Below are 23,112 nucleotides of genomic sequence, written 5' to 3'. Positions count from 1 at the left end.
TTTTTTACTTTTATTCTATGTTTTCTTATGCACATATGAAAAATGAAACAATAGCTGTTAATGTGTTGGCTCCATTAGTAGAAAAAAGGCCCAACACTGCTGGTTTTGAAATAGAAAATCAGTTAATTCCAAAAATAGACTTTTTTCATTCAATGTATTTGTATATTTGTTTGGTCAGGGCTGCAAATGGGAACAAAGTAAAGCTTTTGGAAGTTTATTCTGTCAAAAATATTGCAAATGCTGTTGTAAATTAAAAAGCTCAACATTGAAGATAAAATTGTTTTTGATGAAAGGATGTTGTCATGGTAAAAATCAATGTTCTTATTAAATTAAGAAAACTATGGAAGAGAAATGTTTTGGGAATTGGTTGTTGTGCATGCAAACAAACTGCTTATTCAGCCAGTTGAAATAAAACCGTAGTTGTCAAATTTACTGATATTAGTATACACAGTTTGACCGAACTATAGAATTCTTGTGATGAAACTGATGTTGAAGAACCATTCTATAGCATAACAGTACACACTGTCTTTAGTGCATATTAGCAACCGAATTTTAGATACATGATTTTGTGAAGAACTGCTTTGTAAATTAAGTGTCTTATATTGGCTTAAACATTTTTTATTGATAATTGAGTCTTCTGTATATTGGTTAAGTTTTGGTTCACAAATTGTTTGGATTATTTAAAGTGTCACTAGTAAATGCCAAAAAATTTTACCTTTTGAAAAATTTTAGCAAATAGCAATTATTAGAAACAAGTCTTGCAAACAGAAAGACTTTGAAAGTTTTCCCTGTACAGGCAAGGGAAGAACTGAACAGGTTAAATGGTGAGAGCTGAAGATTTAATCAAGAGGTTGTCATTTGCACTATCTCACCTATCGTGAAGACTCTTTTGATGGAGCACCTGTTTTTAATTAGAAAAATTTATATTGTCTAAAATGAAATGAAATTGAGAAGGCAGTTGGTTTTGTAGTATCTAAATTGATGAAATATTTTTAAAAGGATAAATAAAATAATTATTTGAAAATTTTGTCAATATTGTAAAAATTTTTTATTGACTACATGGGGGAAAAGCTTAATATTTGGGTTTGAAATATTTACAGTTTTTAACATAAAAGCAAGGGTTGGTACTATTCTTCATTCAGTAGAATTTTCTCTGAGATTACATGATTGTCCAGAAATACTGTAAAGAGGGTATTTTCTCCATTATACCCAAATATGGTCTACAGAGAAGAAAGTTGAAAATGTCAACAATTTTATAATTACTCACTGCAGAATTTAATTTTGAAAAAGATTGCAATTTTATTTTTTTAAAAAAACTTAGACCATATAAAAATGTATTCTCCAGAGAAATACCAATGCCTTGTTACTAGATACATACACTGAAGAAACTGATTAATGTATGTAAATGTGTGGTGAATAATTATTCTGCTTATGGTTTTAGTGCATCGTTGTACACAAATATGTTTTTATCTTTTAGAAAAGAATGTTATTTTTGAAAATACATTTTAATAAAACTTATTTATAAGCTTACAATATAATGCATTTTACAGTCAATAAAAATTTTTAAATTATATAATTTTAATTACTTTAAATGCCCTACCTAACTTTCAAAATTGTTAACATATTGAAAATGTTTAATTTCCTAAAAATTAATTTTGGGCTAAGAAATATAAGCCAAATGTATCATTCTGCTAGCTCAAAAAGATCATTGCAATTAAGAGACTCTTTCTTTGATTTATTTTAGTTGCAGATTTAAAATCTCAGCACTCAAATGGACTTTAGAGTTAACCAAGTTGTGAATTCTAACTCCACATTTGAGAAAACTAATGATTAAGTGGATTTCGCAGGTTTTTCCAGCAAGTTAATTACACGGTTTAGTGTACCACATTTTCTTTTAAGCTGGTTTTGAATTGTATTCCTCAGTTGGTGAATATTTTGCTAATTGTCTTTAAAAAATGAATCATAGAAATTTTCTTACCTGTACTTGAACCAACATGGTCTAGCAATTAGTGAATAGCAATTGTTGCTACCCAAAATCAGAATAGCTCTATTAACATTTTCACTTGTATTTTTTATAATTCTACTTTAATAAAACTAGGTTAATCCTTTTTAACTACTCTGCTACTGAAATAAGGTTGCTTTCTATCAAATCAATTATCTTAAGCAATTATTGTAAAAGAGTTTACCACGCCATTTCTGTACTTTGACTTATTGTTCTAGAATCGTCTTTAGCTCTGCCTAACTTGATTGATTTTATTTTTTATCTGCTTCTAATGTGCACAAAATCTTCTAAAGTAAATGATTTAGTGTTTCTCAGTTTATTTTTCCCATGTATTATGAATTCTATTTGGCTTATAGTTAAAATTCTACACATGTAGCCTTCTTGTTAAAACTATGCTTTTTCAATAAAATAACTGTAGTTTAAAATACAAACCTATTTTGTTAACATTTCAATTTTGGTTTAATTATTATTAAAATTATTTCAATATATGTTAATGTAGTACATTCAAAAATTGACTTAGGAAGTCTTATTATGGTGTAAAAGCTACTATAATAAGTTGTTCCCTTACATAAATAAATAAATGACCAATATTACTAGAGGCTATAAGCAGCATGGGGGAAAAATGGAAGAAGTCTTTTATCCTAGTTTTTAGACGGCATCAGCAGCTTGCTTTTATGAAAAAGTAACAGCTAAATGCACTGCAAATAATTTGCAGTAATCCAGTTCAGTGATTCATGTGTCTGCTTTAATGGGTCATAATTCAGGGTAAAGTAACTGAGTGCAGTCAGAGTGCAGACACTGCTTATGCCAGGGACAGTATCTCTTCATAAAACACACCTCAGGAGAAGCAGTTTGCCAGCCCCCTAATACTCTCTGATGTTTTGATGTCCTGCATATTTTTCCGATTAAGTTTTGAGTGCCATGTTTTTAGTTGTATTTCCACATTCATTATTCTCACGTAGACCCTTCAGCGGGTTTGCCATATATGATTATTTTTTTAATGATGCCTTTCTTTCCACTTCAGCAGTTTAATAATCTAGCACATGGCTGCTTCTCAATACTCAGCATTCACCTACCCAGTACAGAAGAGGACATGTGCTTTGGCTTCAAAATTCCATTTGCAGCATTAGAAATTCGTATTCCCTATGGAACAACATTTGTTTGACATAACCATTCATTTTTATTACCTCTTTAAATATGTTTATCCAGAGTTATCAATAATCATAAATAACTGTATTCTCATCTTGATCTGTTTTTTTCCAACAGACAAAATTGCTTACCCAGTACATATTAAATCTCGGCAAGTATGATCAAAACTACGACATCAGAGACCGTACAAGATTTATTAGGCAGCTTATTGTTCCGAATGAAAAGAGTGGAGCTTTAAGTAAATATGCCAAGAAAATATTCCTAGCACAAAAGCCTGCACCACTACTTGAGTCTCCTTTTAAAGGTATTATCAGAATATAACTACAAAATATATGTTACCTAAAAAATTATGACAAGATGTTGCCATTTCTAATGTGCTTAAAATTTATCTCTTAGGAAATATAAATGATTCGCATATATAAATATATAAGAATAGCATGCTTTCTACTCATTCATCTGCTCTAAAAAGCAAGTTTTATATTAAAGTTTATATTTTTGTAGACCTTATTTACTAAATAATTTTAAGTGTTCTGACTTTATTCTAACATTTAAACTGGGCAATAGATGAAAACTATGTTATTCTTATAAATAATGACTTTATTTCTCTTTTAAATAGTTTTATAAGAAATATAATTCCTTTTAATAGTGAGTTATTAAGTAAATATTCTGTGTACACTAATATCAGTTTTTCTAGGAGGAATTATTTTATAAAAAGTATCCCTCTATATTTAAACTGGTTTTTCAAAGAGGGAAGTTGACTTATGTGTCCCAGCTTTTTAAAAGGACTAATTACGTATTTTACCACCTTACAAATAGCCATTCCAGTTGGAATCAAATAGTTATATACCTTGGTTTTCATATTGTTTCTTATTTAATGTTGTCAAGCGATAAAAAGCAATTCAGTTTTGTAGAAAAACTATTAAAATTCTGGATGTGTTTGTGCCAAGACATGTATATGGATTGTTTAACTGTGCTGTCATTCTTAATATTCACAGTAAAGTAATTTTTAGAGAAGCTACATTTCAGAGCAACACCTCTAAACACACTGACTGATTAGCTTTTTTATTGACCATTATGGGGGAGATTATTGTAATCTATGGACTGAAATCAGTTTTTTGACCTATGAAGAGCTTCCTAGTTTATATTTATTCCTTGACATTTGAGGTAATATGCCAATTACCTTGAGCTCTGATTATGATTGTTTTCTGTTATATACAGCTCATATTGTTTATTTTATATTTTTCCCTATTTTTAATAGATAGAGATCATTTCCAGCTTGGCACCTTATCTCATACTCTCAACATTAAAGCTACTGGGTACCTGGAATTATCTAATTGGCCAGAGGTGGCGCCCGACCCATCAGTTCGAAATGTAGAAGTAATAGAGTTGGTAAGTTGACCTTTCTGAAATTAATTTTGCTAAAGCAGTGGAAGACTCTAGGGTAGCTGTTGTTTTATATAAAAGCTTTTTTGGAGAGTTGAAAATTGAAAATTGTTCTAGTATTTCTAAATGTAATGTGTTAGATATACCTTGCCTTTATAGCAACTAAATATTATAGTATTCCTATGCCATTGTACATGTACTGTTCCTTTTCTTCAAGGAAATAGAGAACTGAATTCTCTGCATCAGTGCCACCCACATTTGTGCTATTGCATTTGTAGCTGCGCAGATTCAATTTCTAAGGTATTTAGTTTCATTGGATCAAGTTTTTTCTACTTTGTTTAGAGATTTGTAAGCTTCCTGACAATATCCTTCTGAATAATTTCTGCTGTTCTCTTTCAGAAAAACCACACAAAGTGTTCTAGATTTTTTGATGAACCATTTTTAAGTGAAGCCTAAACATAAATAGGGAGCATTGTGTACCAAGAATGTCCTTTGACAAAGTCACAAAGTGAATAATATGGTGCTTTCTCATCAAAAAAAATTTGCTATATAAATACTCTTTTTCTCAATCTTTAAAAAAAATGCTGGCCATTGAGATAAAAGAATTAACATTCTTTTCTAATATTATCTGTTTCTTTCTTATATATACAAGAAAAAATAAGGAGAGAGGCCTTCTAATTGTATTTAGCAGTTATGCAAAATATATTTAATACTTTAAAATGTGGAGTTAACAAAAAAAGAGCAGTTAAGAATTGTATTCTGGATAATTTTCTGGTGGAAAAGATACATTGAATTAGGATTCAGATAACTGGAGTTCTTTACTAATTCCTGTGGGAAAGTGAGTTAACCTCCTTGCTCTTAACTTTTCTGTATACAGTGGAAGAAAACCTTTATTACTTTAATAAACAGAATTTCTATAATGATCATGGCCATGTAATTTGATTCCTCTGAGAAATTATTAAATGTTTCTCTTAACCACTCCAACTTATCCTGGCTTTGAAGCATGGCCGGAATTAATGATAGCACTGTTTAGGAACCCCTGACAGTGTATGATGATAATGTTTTACAAAAATTATCTTGTTTAAACCTAATAATGATCGTAAGTGGTGGTTATTGTTATTCCCACTTTGCAGACGAGGAAGCCAAGTCTTAGATAACTGAAGTAAATTGCCTAAGTTCACATGGCAAGTAAGTGATAGAACCATATTCCATCCCAGGTCTGAGTTCACTGTCCATGCTGTTAATGTATTTTATTATGTAATATGAGGAGAGGAACCTTGAGCTTGTTTGCAAATCTGTATTATCCTTAGTACTTAGCACCATTATTTTTATGTTGTGACAAATGATCTGTACTTAGAGACAGCCAAAAATTTGTAACAGTAGTAATATGTAAAAATATGAGAAGCAATTACATGTCTATCCCTCCTTGCAGCTGAGTTTGTTGATTTTTACTCAGATCTGCATACTCTTAAGTACTCTTCAAAAGAGTTGCCTTATTTGTGCAAATTTTTTTTTTTTTTTTTTTTGAGACAGAGTCTTGCTCTGTCACCCAGGCTGGAGTGCAGAGGCGTGATCTTGGCTCACTGCAAGCTCCGCCTTCCAGGTTCAAGAGATTCTCCTGCCTTAGCTTCCCAAGTAGCTGGGATTACAGCCACATGCCACCATGCTTGGCTAATTTTTGTATTTTTAGTAGAGATGGGGTTTCGCCATGTTGGCCAGGCTGGTCTCAAACTCGTGACCTCAAGTGATCTGCCCGCCTCAGCCTACCAAAGTGCTGGGATTACAAGTGTGAGTCACCATGCCCAGCCTATTTGTGCAACTTTTGATCAGATACTAGAATATAAAGAGAGTGTTCTTTGTTATGGTTCCTCCTACGGACATACTTTCTCTCCCAATTTCTTATTATGCTTGTTTGTTGTTTTTATGGTTCGTTTTTTTTTTTTTTTTCATTATGGGGTACATGATGTTTTAGCCCAAGTAGAACTATCCTTTTATCCTTCCCCTACTTCTGCCTTATCTCTGCCTCCTTGCTGCCCCCACCCACCAAAAAGCGTTATCTTCTCAGAGTTGATAGCAATGCTATGCAATTTAATTTGGTCTCAGCAGTATTCTTTATTGGCTGATTGGTTTGTTGGCTAGCTTCTTCCATTTTCATGTGCTCTTCTAAGCATTAACTACCTTATAGGGACAGTACTTAAATAAAACATATTATGTTCATTTCACCTGTCCAATTCAACAGAGACAAATTAATTTCTTTTTCATTTTGCTGATTATATTTATGAAATTAATAATTGGTAACTTACAGAGAATCATTATAACTGATGGAACATAGTTTGATAAAACTGTCACTGTCTGTTGATGCCATGCAGAAAACAGAGCTTGGACTCTGAGACAATTGGCTTAAAATTATACTATGAGGGACACAATTAAGTATAAAAATAATGTAGATAGTTTTCTTTTTAAATGCAGCTACAATACAAAAAATAATGTCCATATTATCTTTCTTGTCTCTCACTCTACTTCATCTCCCTTCCAAGTCATGTCACTGTATTTCATGTGTATAATATACTATGTTATTCTAGTTTTCCTGTAAAGTGATCTTACAGGGTCAAGTCTTGTAACTGTGAAATATAACTTAGTAAGAAAAATGGGCTAGGTTTAGATAATCTGATATTTTAATCAAAATGACAGGGAACCTAGTCAGATTGACAGTAGAAGTCACTTTGAATTACACACCACCATTTCTAGGATATAGGATATAATATATATTTATATTATGATCCCAGTAAGTTTTGAAGATCCTTAGTTAATAATTTATTTGCTTAGTTCTAGGAAGTCCTTTCTTCTCTACTGACAGAAAGACCACCTTCTGCATATGAAGGGTATTTTGCTTTATAAACACATCTGTCGATATTTTATCCTTCATAGGAACTTTCAAATTAGCATCTATGTTCTCTTCTTTTCTTTTCTTTTCCCTATTATTCCTTTTTCTTAGAATGATAATGTGGTCTTTTAGTCATAAAGGACCACAATACAAATTCAGACACTTTTATTGTTCGTCTTTGGCCTTTTAAAACCTGAAACTCCATAGACTTCGTGGCCATGTCAAGAAAAAATGCACGTTTGAGCATAGAAGTCTGGTTTTCCGAAATTGTTGATTTAGTGTTATTAAATTAATCCAACAAACTTTTTAGCAGACCTCAGAGAAATATGTTTGGATTTAAGAAAAATACGGACTTCAGAGTTTACCAAATATAGGAGAGCTTTGTTTATAGAATACTATCTTTGTAGACAGAAGCATTTTAAATACATATAAAAGACAGCCATACTGCTGATCTTATATAAGCATCTTATTCAAATATATTCAAGCTTCTCTTTTTAAGCAACATACCTTAAACCCTCTAGATCAGTGGTTTTATTTTTATTTGTTTTTACTTATTTTTTTGAGACATGGTTTTGCTCTGTCACCCAGGCTGGAGTGCAGTGGTGCGATCATAGCTCACTGCAGCCTCAAACTCCTGGGCTCAAGCCATCCTCCTGCCTCAGCTCCCAAAGTGCTGAGAGTACAGGTATGAGCTACATCACCCAGCCTTAGACTAGTGGTTTTTAAATGTAGCTGCGCATTATAATCATATGGAGATTGTGTGTGTGTGTGTGTGTGTGGGTTATTTTTATTTTTATTTTATTATTATACTTTAAGTTTTAGGGTACATGTGCACAATGTGCAGGTTTGTTACATATGTATACATGTGCCATGTTGGTGTGCTGCGCCCATTAACTCGTCATTTAGCATTAGGTATATCTCCAAATGCTATCCCTCCCCTCTCCCCCTACCCCACAACAGTCCCCGCAGTTTCATGTTCCCCTTCCTGTGTCCATGTGTTCTCATTGTTCAATTCCCACCTATGAGTGAGAACATGCGGTGTTTGGTTTTTTGTCCTAGTGATAGTTTGCTGAGAATGATGGTTTCCAGTTTCATCCATGTCCCTACAAAGGACATGAAGTCATCGTTTTTTATGGCTGCATAGTATTCCATGGTGTATATGTGCCACATTTTCTTAATCCAATCTATCATTGTTGGACATTTGGGTTGGTTTCAAGTCTTTGCTATTGTGAATAGTGCCGCAATAAACATACGTGTGCATGTGTCTTTATAGCAGCATGATTTATAATCCTTCGGGTATATACCCAGTAATGGGATGGCTGGGTCAAATGGTATTTCTAGTTCTAGATCCCTGAGGAATCACCACACTGACTTCCACAATGGTCGAACTAGTTTACAGTCCCACCAACAGTGTAAAAGTGTTCCTATTTCTCCACATCCTCTCCAGCACCTGTCGTTTCCTGACTTTTTAATGATTGCCATTCTAACTGATGTGAGATGGTATCTCATTGTGGTTTTGATTTGCATTTCTCTGATGGCCAGTGGTGATGAGCATTTTTTCATGTGTTTTTTGGCTGCATAAATGTCTTCTTTTGAGAAGTGTCTGTTCATATCCTTCGCCCAGTTTTTGATGGGGTTGTTTGTTTTTTTCTTGTAAATTTGTTGGAGTTCATTATAAATTCTGGTTATTAGCCCTTTGTCAGATGAGTAGGTTGTGAAAATTTTCTCCCATTTTGTAGGTTGCCTGTTCACTCTGATGGTAGTTTCTTTTGCTATGCAGAAACTCTTTAGTTTAATTAGATCCCATTTGTCAATTTTGGCTTTTGTTGCCATTGCTTTTGGTGTTTTAGACATGAAGTCCTTGCCCATGCCTATGTCCTGAATGGTAACGCCTAGGTTTTCTTCTAGGGTTTTTATGGTTTTAGATCTAACATGTAAGTCCTCAATCCATCTTGAATTAATTTTTGTACAAGGTGTAAGGAAGGGATCCAGTTTCAGCTTTCTACATATGGCTAGCCAGTTTTCCCAGCAGCATTTATTAAATAGGGAATCCTTTCCCCATTTCTTGTTTTTGTCAGGTTTGTCAAAGATCAGATAGTTGTAGATATGTGGCATTATTTCTGAGGGCTCTGTTCTGTTCCATTGATCTATATCTCTGTTTTGGTACCAGTACCATGCTGTTTTGGTTACTGTAGCCTTGTAGTATAGTTTGAGGTCAGGTAGCATGATCCCTCCAGTTTTGTTCTTTAGGCTTAGGATTGACTTGGCGATGCGGGCTCTTTTTTGGTTCCATATGAACTTTAAAGTAGTTTTTTCCAATTCTGTGAAGAAAGTCATTGGTAGCTTGATGGGGATGGCATTGAATCTATAAATTACCTTGGGCATTATGGCCATTTTCACGATATTGATTCTTCCTACCCATGAGCATGGAATGTTCTTCCATTTGTTTGTATCCTCTTTTATTTCATTGAGCAGTGCTTTGTAGTTCTCCTTGAAGAGGTCCTTTACATCCCTTGTAAGTTGGATTCCTAGGTATTTTATTCTCTTTGAAGCAGTTGTGAATGGGAGTTCACTCATGATTTGGCTCTCTGTTTGTCTGTTATTGGTGTATAAGAATGCTTGTGATTTTTGCACCTTGATTTTGTATCCTGAGACTTTGCTGAAGTTGCTTATCAGCTTAAGGAGATTTTGGGCTGAGACAGTGGAGTTTTTAGATATATAATCATGTCATCTGCAAACAGGGACAATTTGACTTCCTCTTTTCCTAATTGAATACCCTTTATTTCCTTCTCCTGCCTAATTGCCCTGGCCAGAACTTCCAACACTATGTTGAATAGAAGTGGTGAGAGAGGGCATCCCTGTCTTGTGCCAATTTTCAAAGGGAATGCTTTCAGTTTTTGCCCATTCAGTATGATATTGGCTGGGGGTTTGTCATAGGTAGCTCTTATTATTTTGAGATATGTCCCATCAATACCTAATTTATTGAGAGTTTTTAGGATGAAGCGTTGTTGAATTTTGTCAAAGGCCTTTTCTGCATCTATTGAGATAATCATGTGGTTTTTGTCTTTGGTTCTGTTTATATGCTGGATTATATTTATTGATTTGCGTATGTTGAACCAGCCTTGCATCCCAGGGATGAAGCCCACTTGATCATGGTGGATAAGCTTTTTGATGTGCTGCTGGATTCGGTTTGTCAGTATTTTATTGAGGATTTTTGCATCAATGTTCATCAAGGATATTGGTCTAAAATTGTCTTTTTTGGTTGTGTCTCTGCCAGGCTTTGGTATCAGGATGATGCTGGCCTCATAAAATGAGTTAGGGAGGATTCCCTCTTTTTCTATTGATTGGAATAGTTTCAGAAGGAATGGTACCAGTTCCTCCTTGTACCTCTGGTAGAATTCGGCTGTGAATCCATCTGGTCCTGGACTTTTTTTGGTTGGTAAGCTATTGATTACCAAAATACAAAATATGATAGAGTACAAAATATGTACTCTAGCAAAGATTTGCACTTAGGAAAAACTCAAAGGTACAATAAATAAATGCGTCTCAACTGCTTTTTAAAAAATCATATATGAAGCATGATTTAATTTCTTCTTGACAAATCAAGGCCATGACTATAAAAGCAAACTAATACACTGTATTAAAGTGATTAAAGGGGCTCATATTAGTAAATGCTATTACTAATACAATATTTAGTAAACACTAAAGTCAATATTTTTCTTAAGCGTGTTTCTGAATTTAATATTGAAGTCTTTAAGAGGCTAATAAATATAATTAGTATTTATTGTGTCAGCCACACTTAAAATTGAACAAAATAGGCTGGACATGGTGGCTCACACCTGTAATCCCAGCACTTTGGGAGGTCGAGGCAGGCGGATCACCTGAGGTCAGGAGTTAGAGACCAGCCTGGCCAACGTAGTGAAATCCCGTCTCTACTAAAAATACAAAAATTAGCTGGGCATGGTGGTGGGTGCCTGTGATCCCAGCTACTTGGGAGGATGAGGCAGGGCAATTGCTTGAACCTAGGAGGCAGAGGTTGCAGTGAGCCGAGATCCTGTCACCATACTCCAGCCTGGGCGACAGAGCGAGACTCCGTCTCAAAAAAAAAAAAAAAAAAATTGCAGAAAATATTTTAAATTCCCTGCTCTCTAGAAACTTACATTCTACCAGGGTTAGACCAACAGTTTAAAAAAACAAGTAGATTGTATAGTAAGTTAAAAAGTAATACATGCTGTGATTAAAAAAAAAAAAAAAAAAAGGTGGGGGGTGGGAATGGTGTTGGAAGTGCTGAGAGCTAGGGTGAAGGCCCTAAACTGGGAGCATGCCTGGGACATTTGGAGGAACAGTAAGGCGTGGCCAGAGCAGGTCAGGCAAGAGGGTGAGCAGCAAGAGGTCAGAGAGTCAGGCGACGGGGACTGTTGTGGAGGCGCAGTCATGAAAGGATGGTTGTATTGGGCTGCGCAGACTGTTGTAGGGACTTCGGCTTTTTCTCTGAGTAAAATGGGGAGCCACTGCAGGGTTTCAGGCCAAAAAGGAGCTTAATCTGATTTAGGTTTTAATAGAATTATTCTAGATGCTGTGTTTTGCAAAGTTTGTTTGCTGGGGGCAGGGTGGAGGGGCCGTAGAAGCAAGGTAACGAGTAGTCCAGGAGAGAAGGGTGGGTCAGACCAGGGTAGCTACAGGATTTCTTGATGACTTAGATGTTTAGGATATGAGAAAAAGAGAGAAGTCAAGGATTACTCCAGGATTTAGGCTGTTGAGATGGTTAGGACAATTTATTGCCTACACTAAATATTTTCTTTTCTTTCTTTTTTTTTTTTCTCTCTTCTCCCTCAGTGTCAAGCTATCAACTTGTGTTTGTTATTGCTGTTATTGTATCTGCTTCTAGTTTCGCTCACCTATTTTAGGATATATTACTTTTGTTTAAATCTTCTGTGGGCCAACAAACACAAAAGTTTTAAAAATTGTATATTTAAAATAAGATTGTTGGTTTAACATAGGGGCTCTGAGTGAGAGTCTGTGTTGCTGTATTTAGGAGTAAAGTGAATCAGCCTTAATGCCAGGACTTCTAACAGTTGCATTCTCTGTGGAGGCCTTAAGCTTGCTTTTGAATTCAGTTATGTTCTTAATGATTAAGTTTGCCAGAACTCTAAATCTCTGAGAATTCATTTATATTTACTTTATTTGTTTAAACAGGCGAAAGAATGGACCCCAGCAGGAAAAGCAAAGCAAGAGAATTCTGCTAAGAAGTTTTATTCTGAATCTGAGGAAGAGGAGGACTCTTCTGATAGTAGCAGTGACAGTGGTGGGTTTTATAATTTATTGGCATATATTATTTACATAGTAGATTACATTGTATATCTCAGAAACAAGGCCTAATCCATAATATTCAGCAGGTAGTTTTAAGTGAAGTTTGTATTATCAAAATAATCCCTTTCATTTATATATCACTCTTTAGTTTTCAAAGTAATTTTTAATTACTAAATTCTCTTTTTACTTTACAATATCTCTTGGACAGTAGCTAATACATTGGTATAGCTGAAACAGGAACTCATACTTTTCTGAATTCTAAACCACAATGCCTAATATATCTATTGAAAAACACAATTTTACACTTGATAAACTTTTAGTGGGGTCTTTAAAAGTAACTTTCTTTTATAAAAACATAAAGTTTATTTTATACCTTGAAGAGTCTTTTTCTCTTTCATTTTATACTCATCTCTTTCTGTGAACCTATATAGAGATAAAGCTAAAATTATTAAGTCTCTATATACTATAAGTCTCTATATACTGTAAAAAAATCAAAGTAAAGATTGAGGGTAACTATATGCAGTGAAAAGAATGCTTAATAGGAAGGATTTAGAGGCCCTGGGTTTTACCTATGCAAATTGAATAAGGCACCTACTTTTCTCTATATCAGATAAATGAAGGGGTACAGTTAAATATTTCTTAAAGTCCCTTCATTGCTAACATTCTGTGAGTGATTTGCATAATGAAAAATAGATTGTAGTCACTTTCTGATGCTCTTATTAACACTTAACCTAATAGGCAAATCTGACCCAAGACCAAATGACACCCAGCTTTCTCTAAAATCTTTATTCCTTGGAGAACCAGGGCCTGTCACTCTTACTTGGTTATCTACTACCCTACTCTAAGGTAATTCACTCTTCTTTTCTCTGTCTTCCTTATCAAAAGTCTTTGTTTTTAATATCTGATAAATTAATCTGTGATACGTTACCTGTAATTTCTTTTCATTGTTTATAGCATAAGCCAGTTATCTGACTTAATATGTATGTGTGTGTAACTTGGATATTACCACAAATCTAAAATGTCCTTATTTAGTAGCTTTATTTTAGTAAAATAAACTTTCCTGTTTGTAAATGATGATAATGATGAGCACCTTACCCTGTGGCAGACCCTGTTGTGTTCTAATCACCTTTATATGTTTCAAATCATTTAATCTTCACAACACCTCTGAAAAGTAACTAGTATTATCCCCATTTGCTGAAAAGGAAACCAAAACCCAGAGAAGTTGAATAACTTGCTCAGTTTTACAACTGGCAAGTAGAAGAGCCAGGATCTGAATCCGAACACTAACTTGAGAACCCATGCTTGTACCCCTTGCAAGCCATCTTAAAAGAATACAGGCAGTCCTAGCTTTTGACTGTGATGGACCTTCCTGATGTTGGTATTATTTAACCATTAGAATTTTAATTAAAGGTTATGTTCCTGCCTAAGAGGGCTTCGTTACATAGATCACAGGCAGGGCAACAGTTTGTCCTTTTGTCTGGGACACAACTCTGTAGTTATAGTCATTTTAAATAGTAAAAAATTATGCTTCACTTAAGAAATACACATATATTCTTCATGTATTCTCTTCTGCAAACAGTCCTAGCATACCATAATTTACACATAAAACATTTAAAAGTATAATTCCTCAATGTAACTTGATCATCTCTTTGACCTATGGAAAACTCGTTTACTGGCTCAAATAAGTAATAACTCTTTTATTAGTCATTTTGCCTATTGTCTTTGAATTTGGAGGTCTTTCCAGGTGATGTGAATGGCTCATTTTCCTCTCAAAATTTGTTCCTAAGAAGATTCAACTGTTGCCTTCTTTTACTCTAAATAGAATTTCCCATTACATGCAGAAGAATTCGGAATTATTTCTTTAGCCTTACATCAATCCTTATGTAATTCTTTAAAAGAAAGCTTTTGACATAGCTATATACTTTGGGGTTTGAAGTGGATTCCCTCAAATTTGGTTTACTTGGTTCACCTTTGCTTAGCTTTTCTCTACTCATTGTCAGAGCATCCTCTCTCTATCTGCCTCCCTCCAAGCTCACTGTGCTAAAGGAATTCATAGAGCTGAAAGAATGGGGTGTGGGAATAAAATGTTAAACAAGTGGTGTCCACTGAACTAAAATTCAACATCTGGTTTCATTTGTGATGAATATTGACAGTTACAGGTGTCCGTGTGTCTAATTAAATGACTATAAATCTAAGAACATCTGGTTCTGTTTTTCAGAGAGTGAATCTGGAAGTGAAATTGGAGAACAAGGCGAAAGTGGGGAGGAAGGAGACAGCAATGAGGACAGCAGTGAGGACCCCTCCAGTGAGGAGGACAGTGAGAGTGGAAGGGAGTCAGGCCTAGAAAACAAAAGAACAGCCAAGAGGAACTCAAAAGCCAAAGGAAAAAGGTAATTTATTTTGTCAGAATTTCCTTCAAAAAATATTCTGTGAAAGTTTGCCCCAGGCAGAGATGTTTCTTATTAATCAAAAAATGGTGAGAGAAAAAAAGTGTGTATTTTTTTCCAGATATTAAATCTTTTTAAAATTAAAGTGCTAGTTGTTCACATTATTTTCCTACTTGTAATGCTTAGCTTTCATTTTGAACTTGAACATATCTTGGGGTTACATTTTGAAAATTGGTATAACCTTGGAAGGCTGAGTTAAGTGATCAAGCAATAGGTATGAAACACTTAATTACCTTTTGTAGCAATTTTGCTGAGGGCTAAAATTAAATCCTTCAACACTTTGCCATTATGTAACCAAGACAATTGATTTTTCTAAATAATGTTATATTAAAAAGATTATGATCCAAATATTAGAGTCAAGGGCTGTGAAGGAAGACGGTCATAAGATCTTTAAGTGTTAGCACTTTTTAAGATCTCCCATTATCAATAACATTATCATGTATTAAAGTGTCATTAAAATTTTGAGTAATTGGGGCTAATATCTTGGATTGTGCAACTCTGTTGGCCTCTGCTGACATGATGGTCCTTTCCCCGGGAGCCTGCTGCCCGCTCACTTGATGAGCTTGCAGCCCGGCTCAGCCGTGGCTGACAGCACTGATTGGGGCGCAGTACGCTCTCTGCTCCTTTTATTACAGACAGTAATTAAAGCAGCTCGCCCTGCCACTTCCATAACAAACACAGCATAATGCCCTAATTATGACTTTATTAATTTAAGTCAGGATTTAATGATTTTAAAAGTGATTTATATTGTTTTTCCTGTTCAGAACAAATGAAATCTGTAGGTTAAATTAATACAGGCTTTTCATCATTGCAAAGTTAAAAACCTAGTTACCAGTAAATTCTTTTCATTAGATTAACATCTGAAACTCTAAGCAGTAAGGTAAACAATAATTACCATCAAAATTGAGTGATGCATAATAAAATAACACTTTTACTTTTAAAATCTTATCTTAAAAGCTAGAAGTTAAATATATTTAGAATCATTCACTTGTTGCAGCAAAGGAGCTACTTGGTTTATAATAGCCTTGTCTTTGAGAGAAATCCTGTACTTCTGGTTTAATATCAGCATGTCTATGATGATATGAGTTATAAAACATGTCCTGTTTCTAGAAAGGGAAAGTTTTGTTCAGTGCATGAAATGTCCTTTCAGATGGCAAAAGTCAGTATACTAGAAATTTGTAGTCATGTATTAGGTTTATTATTCTTTTTTTCAGAAATGGATTTTTCTCTTTACTCATGTTTGAATTTAAAAGAATTGTTTATTACAAAGAGAACCACAAATACATTCTAAACCTTATATTTTTAAGTACACATTTTAACCAGTGAATTGGGGATAATAAATTGCCATTTTTTTTGCCAGGGAAAAACAACAACATATTTTTCAGTCTTCAAATGTAATTACATGTGCTCTGAGATGTTACCATGGCTCCATTTTTAATAAACAGCAATCATATTTCCTCCACAAAAATCAATTCTAGGAAATATTGATTCTTTCCTTGCCTCACTCCTCTCCCTCCCCCTGTATTTTTCTCCCTCTCAGAATTTTTTTTAACTTTGCCAGTATGATAATTTTTTAAAGCTCCTAATAAGCTTTAAGCATCTTCAAAAACCACCCTTTAGTAATCATAAATATTTATGACCAAATTTAAATTTTACATTTCAAGGTATTTTCATTTGAAGGGAGATAGTATGACATAGTGGAAAAAATACGGACTTTGGAATGAGACAGGCTTGAGTTCAGATTCTAGTTCTGCCCCTCTTGTTATGTGCCCTTGAGCAGGTTATTTAACCTTTCTGAATATTAATTTCATTATTGTAAATGGGATAATAATGTACCCAGGAAGAGTGCATTTAAATTAGATAATTGGTATGATTGGTATGAAATGCCTAGCCCTTTCTGGCCCACAGTAGATTCTTAAAAAAATACACACACATGTGGTAGAGAGAACTAGACCTTTAGTTTCCAGGAAAATATAAAACACCACAAGGCATCTGTCATCCCCTGAGAGAAGGGTGTTTGGTCATCTCACATGTTATTCCTTCTCCTTGGAGAACTGCTTCCCTGCCCATCTGCCAGCCTTACTCCTATATCTTGGCTTATATGTCTCTTTCTCCAGGAAGCATTCCTAATTGGATTAAGTTTGTTTAGGTGTCTCTCCAAATGTTCTCCTGACACACTATAATTTATTACTTATTACTTATTATACTGTATTATCACTGCAACCTTATCTGTATCCTCCAGTGGACTGTAGACCCTGTAGGGTAGACACACAGAGATCCTCTGTGTCTTACTAACCATCGTTATCCTTAGCACCTAACATAATGCCAACATGTAGTCAATAATTAATAAATGTTTGTTGAGCAGGTGAACAAATGAATGGTGTTAAGCACTTAGGTATGATCATTTGATATTTTAAAAGTTTATATTTGATTAGCTTAAATTTTTAGCAAGATAGTACTTTAGAAGAATTTCCTTTGAACTGGTTAACATTTTCTCATAGAATGTGTTTAAGGTCACATTTGGGAACTTGTGTAAGTAATTTTCTTGGGTAGAAAATGTATAAAATACAGGTCTATTTTAGCAAAAGTAGATATATAAATATTTAAATATATTACTAAACCAGGTGTGGTGGCTCAAGCCTATAATCCCAATATTTTGGGAGGCCACGTTGGGAGGATTACTTGAGCCCAGAAGTTCCAGACCAGCCTAGGCAACCTAGTGAGACCCTGTCTCTACAAAAAATATAAAATTAGCTGGATGTGGTGGTGCACGCCTGTAGTCCCAACTACTTGGGAGGCTGAAATGGGAGCATCGCTTGAGCCCGGGAGGTCGAGGCTGCAGTGAGCCATGATTGCACCACTGTACTCCAGCCTCGGTGACAATGAGATCCTGTCTCATATACATATATATACATATATACACACATATATGTATATATACATATATACACACATATATGTATATATACATATATACACACATATATGTATATATACATATATACACACATATATGTATATATACATATATACACACATATATGTATATATACATATATACACACATATATGTATATATACATATATACACACATATATGTATATATACACATATACACACATACACACACACACACACACACACACACACACACAGACACAGTATTTTGAGATAGCATTTTAAAAAATCAGCCTAAATATCTTTAACGTTGTTACTGGTAGTACTTAATTCTTGGTAAATCGAACATTTAATGTTTTCTACATTGTTTTTTATTATATTGTTTAGTGTCATTTTATGACTTTTTGCATTTGAAATGTGTATGACAGGATAGAATTGAATTTGAATGGGTTCTAATTTATTTGGTTATGGGTAATACCTTTTTTATTACCTCATTAATGTATTCTGGAATTTAAAAACCATTTTTTATATAAACTACTTATATAAAGGAGTTAAAGTTCATATTTCAAAATTTACTATTATATGTAGTGATTCTGAAGATGGGGAGAAGGAAAATGAAAAATCTAAAACTTCAGATTCTTCAAATGACGAATCTAGTTCAATAGAAGACAGTTCTTCAGATTCTGAATCAGAGTCAGAATCTGAAAGTGAATCTGAATCCAGAAGAGTCACTAAGGTAAGAGATTATACATTTGTTGTAATTGAAGGTAAATATTCTTATAGCAACTAAAATAAACAACACCATCCTCATCTACTCCTGTGATTTTATTTTTTCTAGATAAGCCTTTCCCTTATAACCCACCTCTGCAGAAATGCTAGAAACTTTAAAAAATCTCATCCCTTGCCACTGAAATCAAGGAACTCTTATGCATATGACCTTTTTTGTTCTTGGCTAGGTTGTGACAAGGGGGGGTTTTGCTGAAGGGGAAGTGAAAGGAAGTCACAAAAGTGGTATTGAGCAAAGAATTATAAGTATACATGCATCATAAGAAATTGAGACTATTCACTTTTTTAAAATACTGGGCATTTTGCATAATAGAGTGTGTTTTAAAGCTTTAATTAAAGAGTATACATTCTTTAGTTAGTAAGAATTTGCGTAGCCATTTATTTAAAAACAAATGCAAGAACCACTTATATAATAAAATAATAATGCTTTTTGGTAATAACGTTTGTAACACTGAATTGCAAAAATGTAGTTATTAATATAAAATGTATTCTATCTGATTTCAGGTCTAGTTAAAAGAATAAAAATATAGAATTCAGAACTAATGATAATTATCTTTCTGGTCTTTAATAATCACACCCTTCCTATAAATGGACCATGTTCATGCTAGACTTCAAGTATTGTAGTTTTATATATAACTGTGTTATTCTGTTTGTTGAAAATATGGCCAAACTCTGCCTTTGATTCAGTTCGATTTCTTCTTCATCCAATATTGTTTTCGTTTATTTGTTCTGTTAACTTGAATCTCTTCAATATGTTATCTGAGTAGGCAAAGATGAAAATTAATTTATTGAAATAGACAATTGCCCTCCCCCATCCAGAGATTTATTGTTAAAGAATGTTTTAAAAATTGGCTAGTATTTGTCTTGCCTTATTTCACATTTTCTTGCATATATTAAAACCCATCTTAAACTTGAATTTATATTTAAAACTTGTGTCTGTATATAAAATAACCTAAGATTTTTATTTTTAAAAAATTCACATAAAATCTTAAGAGATTTTATGGTTTATTAATCTGGCCTCATATAAAAACTTATCACTTAGTGAGTCTGACGTACTCTCATTTCGTACTTACATCAAATTACCAGAAAGTTTAAAATGTTATTGAAAATAAAAAGAGTTACAAATTGACAGTAAGTACAACCCCGAGTAAGAAGTATTTTTTTAAAATGACAGAACAAGAAATCAGTGAGTGTCAAGTGGTGGAAGTTATTCTTAGGAAATTTTGTAACAGTTGAAAAATTATAGACTTCAGTGCCTCTGTAGTATTAGAAGCAGAGCTTTAGGATCCCATTAAAAAGCCACAGTGGTTGAACATCATGTTGTGTTGTACCCCTTCCTCCCCCTGAAAAAAACAAAAGAAGATAAAAGCCACAGGGGCACTCCAGGTCAGTGATTTTGTTTGTTTCTTCTTTGTCAAAGACTTTCAGTGATCAGATTAAATCTTTTGACAGTTAAAAATATTTTCCTATAGAACGTCAGTATAAAAAACCTCAAACTATTGCAGTGAACCAAGGCCTTTGAGAAATTCGGGTTTCGCTTACATTGTTGATAGTTTTGTGTTCATGTGTTTCCCTTAGGTGGCTTATTTTCTTTATATTAGAATGCCTTTTCCTATCTATAATAGGCAGACAGGACTATGGAGTTTTTTGCTTTAGTTTAGCAATTGGAATAAGTAGAATAAGTATTCTCCACCTTGGAGCTACCATAACTACTTATTTATTTCTGTTTCTTTCTGAATGATTTGGTGTATACCATGCAATTACAGAATATACCTATTTTCTAATAATAGGCGACTATAATTGTGGAAAAGTCCTCCTTGCACCAAGTTTTGTGGCTTCTGCTCTAAATTATGAGTAATGAAGGCAGATGGTGGGTACTTTACTTGAATTTAGCATGACAGTATGTTAGTGCTGAAAATTCATATGCCTTATATCTGCAGCCTAACTAAATCTGTATTTTTACTCTTTCTTTTCTTTTTTTTTCATCCAGACAATGTGTTTTGAGGGCACTGAGCATGAAAATGTGACCTAGGAGTTACCTTGAATACATGGCTTTCAAAACAGTTAATTTTTATGGTAGTCCTATGAGATAAGCATAGTGTTCTACTTGTTGGGAGAGAATATCTTTGTTTCAGTTTCCTTATCTGTAAAGCACACATGCTAGTACCTACCTTACTTCTTTCAAGTGTTATGTTAAAAATAAAATATGAAAGATCAGTGTAGCACACTATGTAACTATAAAACAACAGTTTTAACATTTTTTAAAATTCCATAAAAGATCAACAGTATTGGAGAACATCAAATGCTAAAAGTAACCTAAATTTTTTGGTAACTCTTAAGTATCCTGCTTTTTTTTTTTTTCTCCTCTTTTTACACTATTCAAGTTGTAAGTCAACATTTAATTCTGTTCCCTTACCTACAGCCTCTGAGCTTAGCCACTTTCTTTAGAAGACAGCTGCCATCCACGGTCAGTGTCTCTGCTCTCTAACTCACAATCTCCATTTACCCTACTTTTCCTTTGAATGCAGCTCTGTGTAAGATTCGCATCCACTTCCCCAAGGGTAACTCCTACTTCTTTTGGTCTTGTTTTGTTAATAATCATCTGTCTCCTTTGCACCTTTAATCTCTTTCTCCATTCGTTCCTTTTCTGCCAACTGTAGCATTCAGGTTTTTTCAGCATTTAAAGAGAGAGAAAGGGAGCATGGAGTGAAAAAAACAGTGTGTGTGTACATGAGTGAGAGTGAGTTTAGAAAAATAATCTACATATCCTGCATCTTGTACTTCTTAACCCAGTTATTTCCAACTCTATCCTACACATACTGCTCTCTGAAAAGGCAGCTATGATCCTTCCCCAAACCCAGTAGCCTTCTCTTATTCTTGATCTTTTTGTATGACTGTTCCCCTACTACTTAAAAGTCTCTGCATCCCTTTTGTTCTTACTTTTTTGACCTTTCATTCTGAATGAAAGAATGACCATTCATTCTTTTGGTTGCTTCACTTTTTACACCCAAGTGTGAATGTTGACCCCAAATTAGTACTTAGTACACATTAGTCTTTCGAGATATTAGTTGATGTGAATGAATTTTTCTTTAGTCTTCTTTTTTTCCCTCTAAATTTTTCCTGTGTGAGACCTCATTCACTCCTATAGCTTCAGCTAAAACATTTATATTAATTACTTCCATGGTAACATCTTTCAGTCTTTACAATAAGTTTCAGCTTTTCTTCCCAAATGCATACCAAATTTTTAGACCTCTCTGAGGCTACTGGTTTTCCAAACCTAATACAATCGAAAGACATGCTCTACCATTTGTCACCAGCATTCTTTTCATTCTCCCAGATCTGAAGCCCCAGAATTATCTCTGACTACTCTGTCATTCTGTATGTTTAGATAGTTACCAACTCCTATATGTTCTGTGCGTTCTCATGTCTGTTTCTTCTTTCCCTACTGCCACTATTCTAGATCAGCTCTTCATTACCTGCATAGACCATTGCCATTGGTCATCCTCTGACCAATGCTTTCCCAACCCCAAGTCCTTCTATACAACTGCCAGATGGATATTAAATTCACCTGTCCTGATGGCCCATTGCCATTTGAGTTCAGTAAACTCAGGCTAGCTTGCCCAAACCTACCTCGTCTTAACCCTACCCACCTTGTCTGTCTTTCTTTCTTTCTTTCTTTCTTTCTTTTTCTTTCTCTTTCTTTCTTTCTTTCTCTCTCTCTTTCTCTTTCTTTCTTTCTTTCTTTCTATCTCTCTTTCTTTCTTTCTTTTTTTTTTTTTTTTCGGAGTCTTGCTCTGTCACCCAAGCTGGAATGCAGTGGCATGATCCCAGCTCTCTGCAGCCTCGACCTCCAAGTCTCAGGTGATCCTCCCACCTCAGCCTCCTGGGTAGCTGGGACTATAGGCATGCACTACCATGCTTGGCTAATTTTTTGTATTTTTAATAGAGAAGGGTTTCTCCATGTTGCCCAGGCTGGTCTCAACCTCCTGGGCTCAAGCGATCCACCCACCTCAGCCTCCCAAAGTGCTGGGATTACAGGCATGGGCAACCATGCCCAGCCACACACACTAAATTCTAATCCCAGTGGAATATTTGTGGTTCTATTAACACTCTGTATTCTTTCCTATTTCTATGCCTTTGTTCTTTCTTTTTGCATCATTTACTACAGAAAATAAAAGCTAGGGAGAAAGTGGCCTCATATCACTGTGACCCTCCACTTCTCCTAGTTGAGAATGGCTGCAGGGAATGAAAA

At 34.4% G+C, this 23,112-nt stretch overlaps 1 protein-coding gene across 3 annotated transcripts in view; it reads left to right on the top strand.

Annotated features, from left to right (window-relative positions):
• The window catches only part of AP3B1 (adaptor related protein complex 3 subunit beta 1), a 293,463-nt gene that overhangs the window by 169,337 nt on the left and 101,014 nt on the right, over positions 1 to 23,112 (top strand). For all 3 annotated transcript variants that reach the window (XM_002815683.5, XM_024247265.3, XM_054555656.2), the window contains exons 16-20: positions 3,269 to 3,455; positions 4,410 to 4,540; positions 12,615 to 12,723; positions 14,947 to 15,118; positions 18,663 to 18,810. In XM_002815683.5, coding sequence (XP_002815729.2) covers positions 3,269 to 3,455; positions 4,410 to 4,540; positions 12,615 to 12,723; positions 14,947 to 15,118; positions 18,663 to 18,810 — 747 coding nt within the window. The remainder of the gene's footprint in view (positions 1 to 3,268; positions 3,456 to 4,409; positions 4,541 to 12,614; positions 12,724 to 14,946; positions 15,119 to 18,662; positions 18,811 to 23,112) is intronic.

The sequence above is a fragment of the Pongo abelii genome, chromosome 4 (genome assembly GCF_028885655.2).
Source record: "Pongo abelii isolate AG06213 chromosome 4, NHGRI_mPonAbe1-v2.0_pri, whole genome shotgun sequence".
Taxonomy (NCBI): Eukaryota; Metazoa; Chordata; class Mammalia; order Primates; family Hominidae; genus Pongo; species Pongo abelii.
This window is presented reverse-complemented; position numbering and strand designations above follow the sequence as displayed.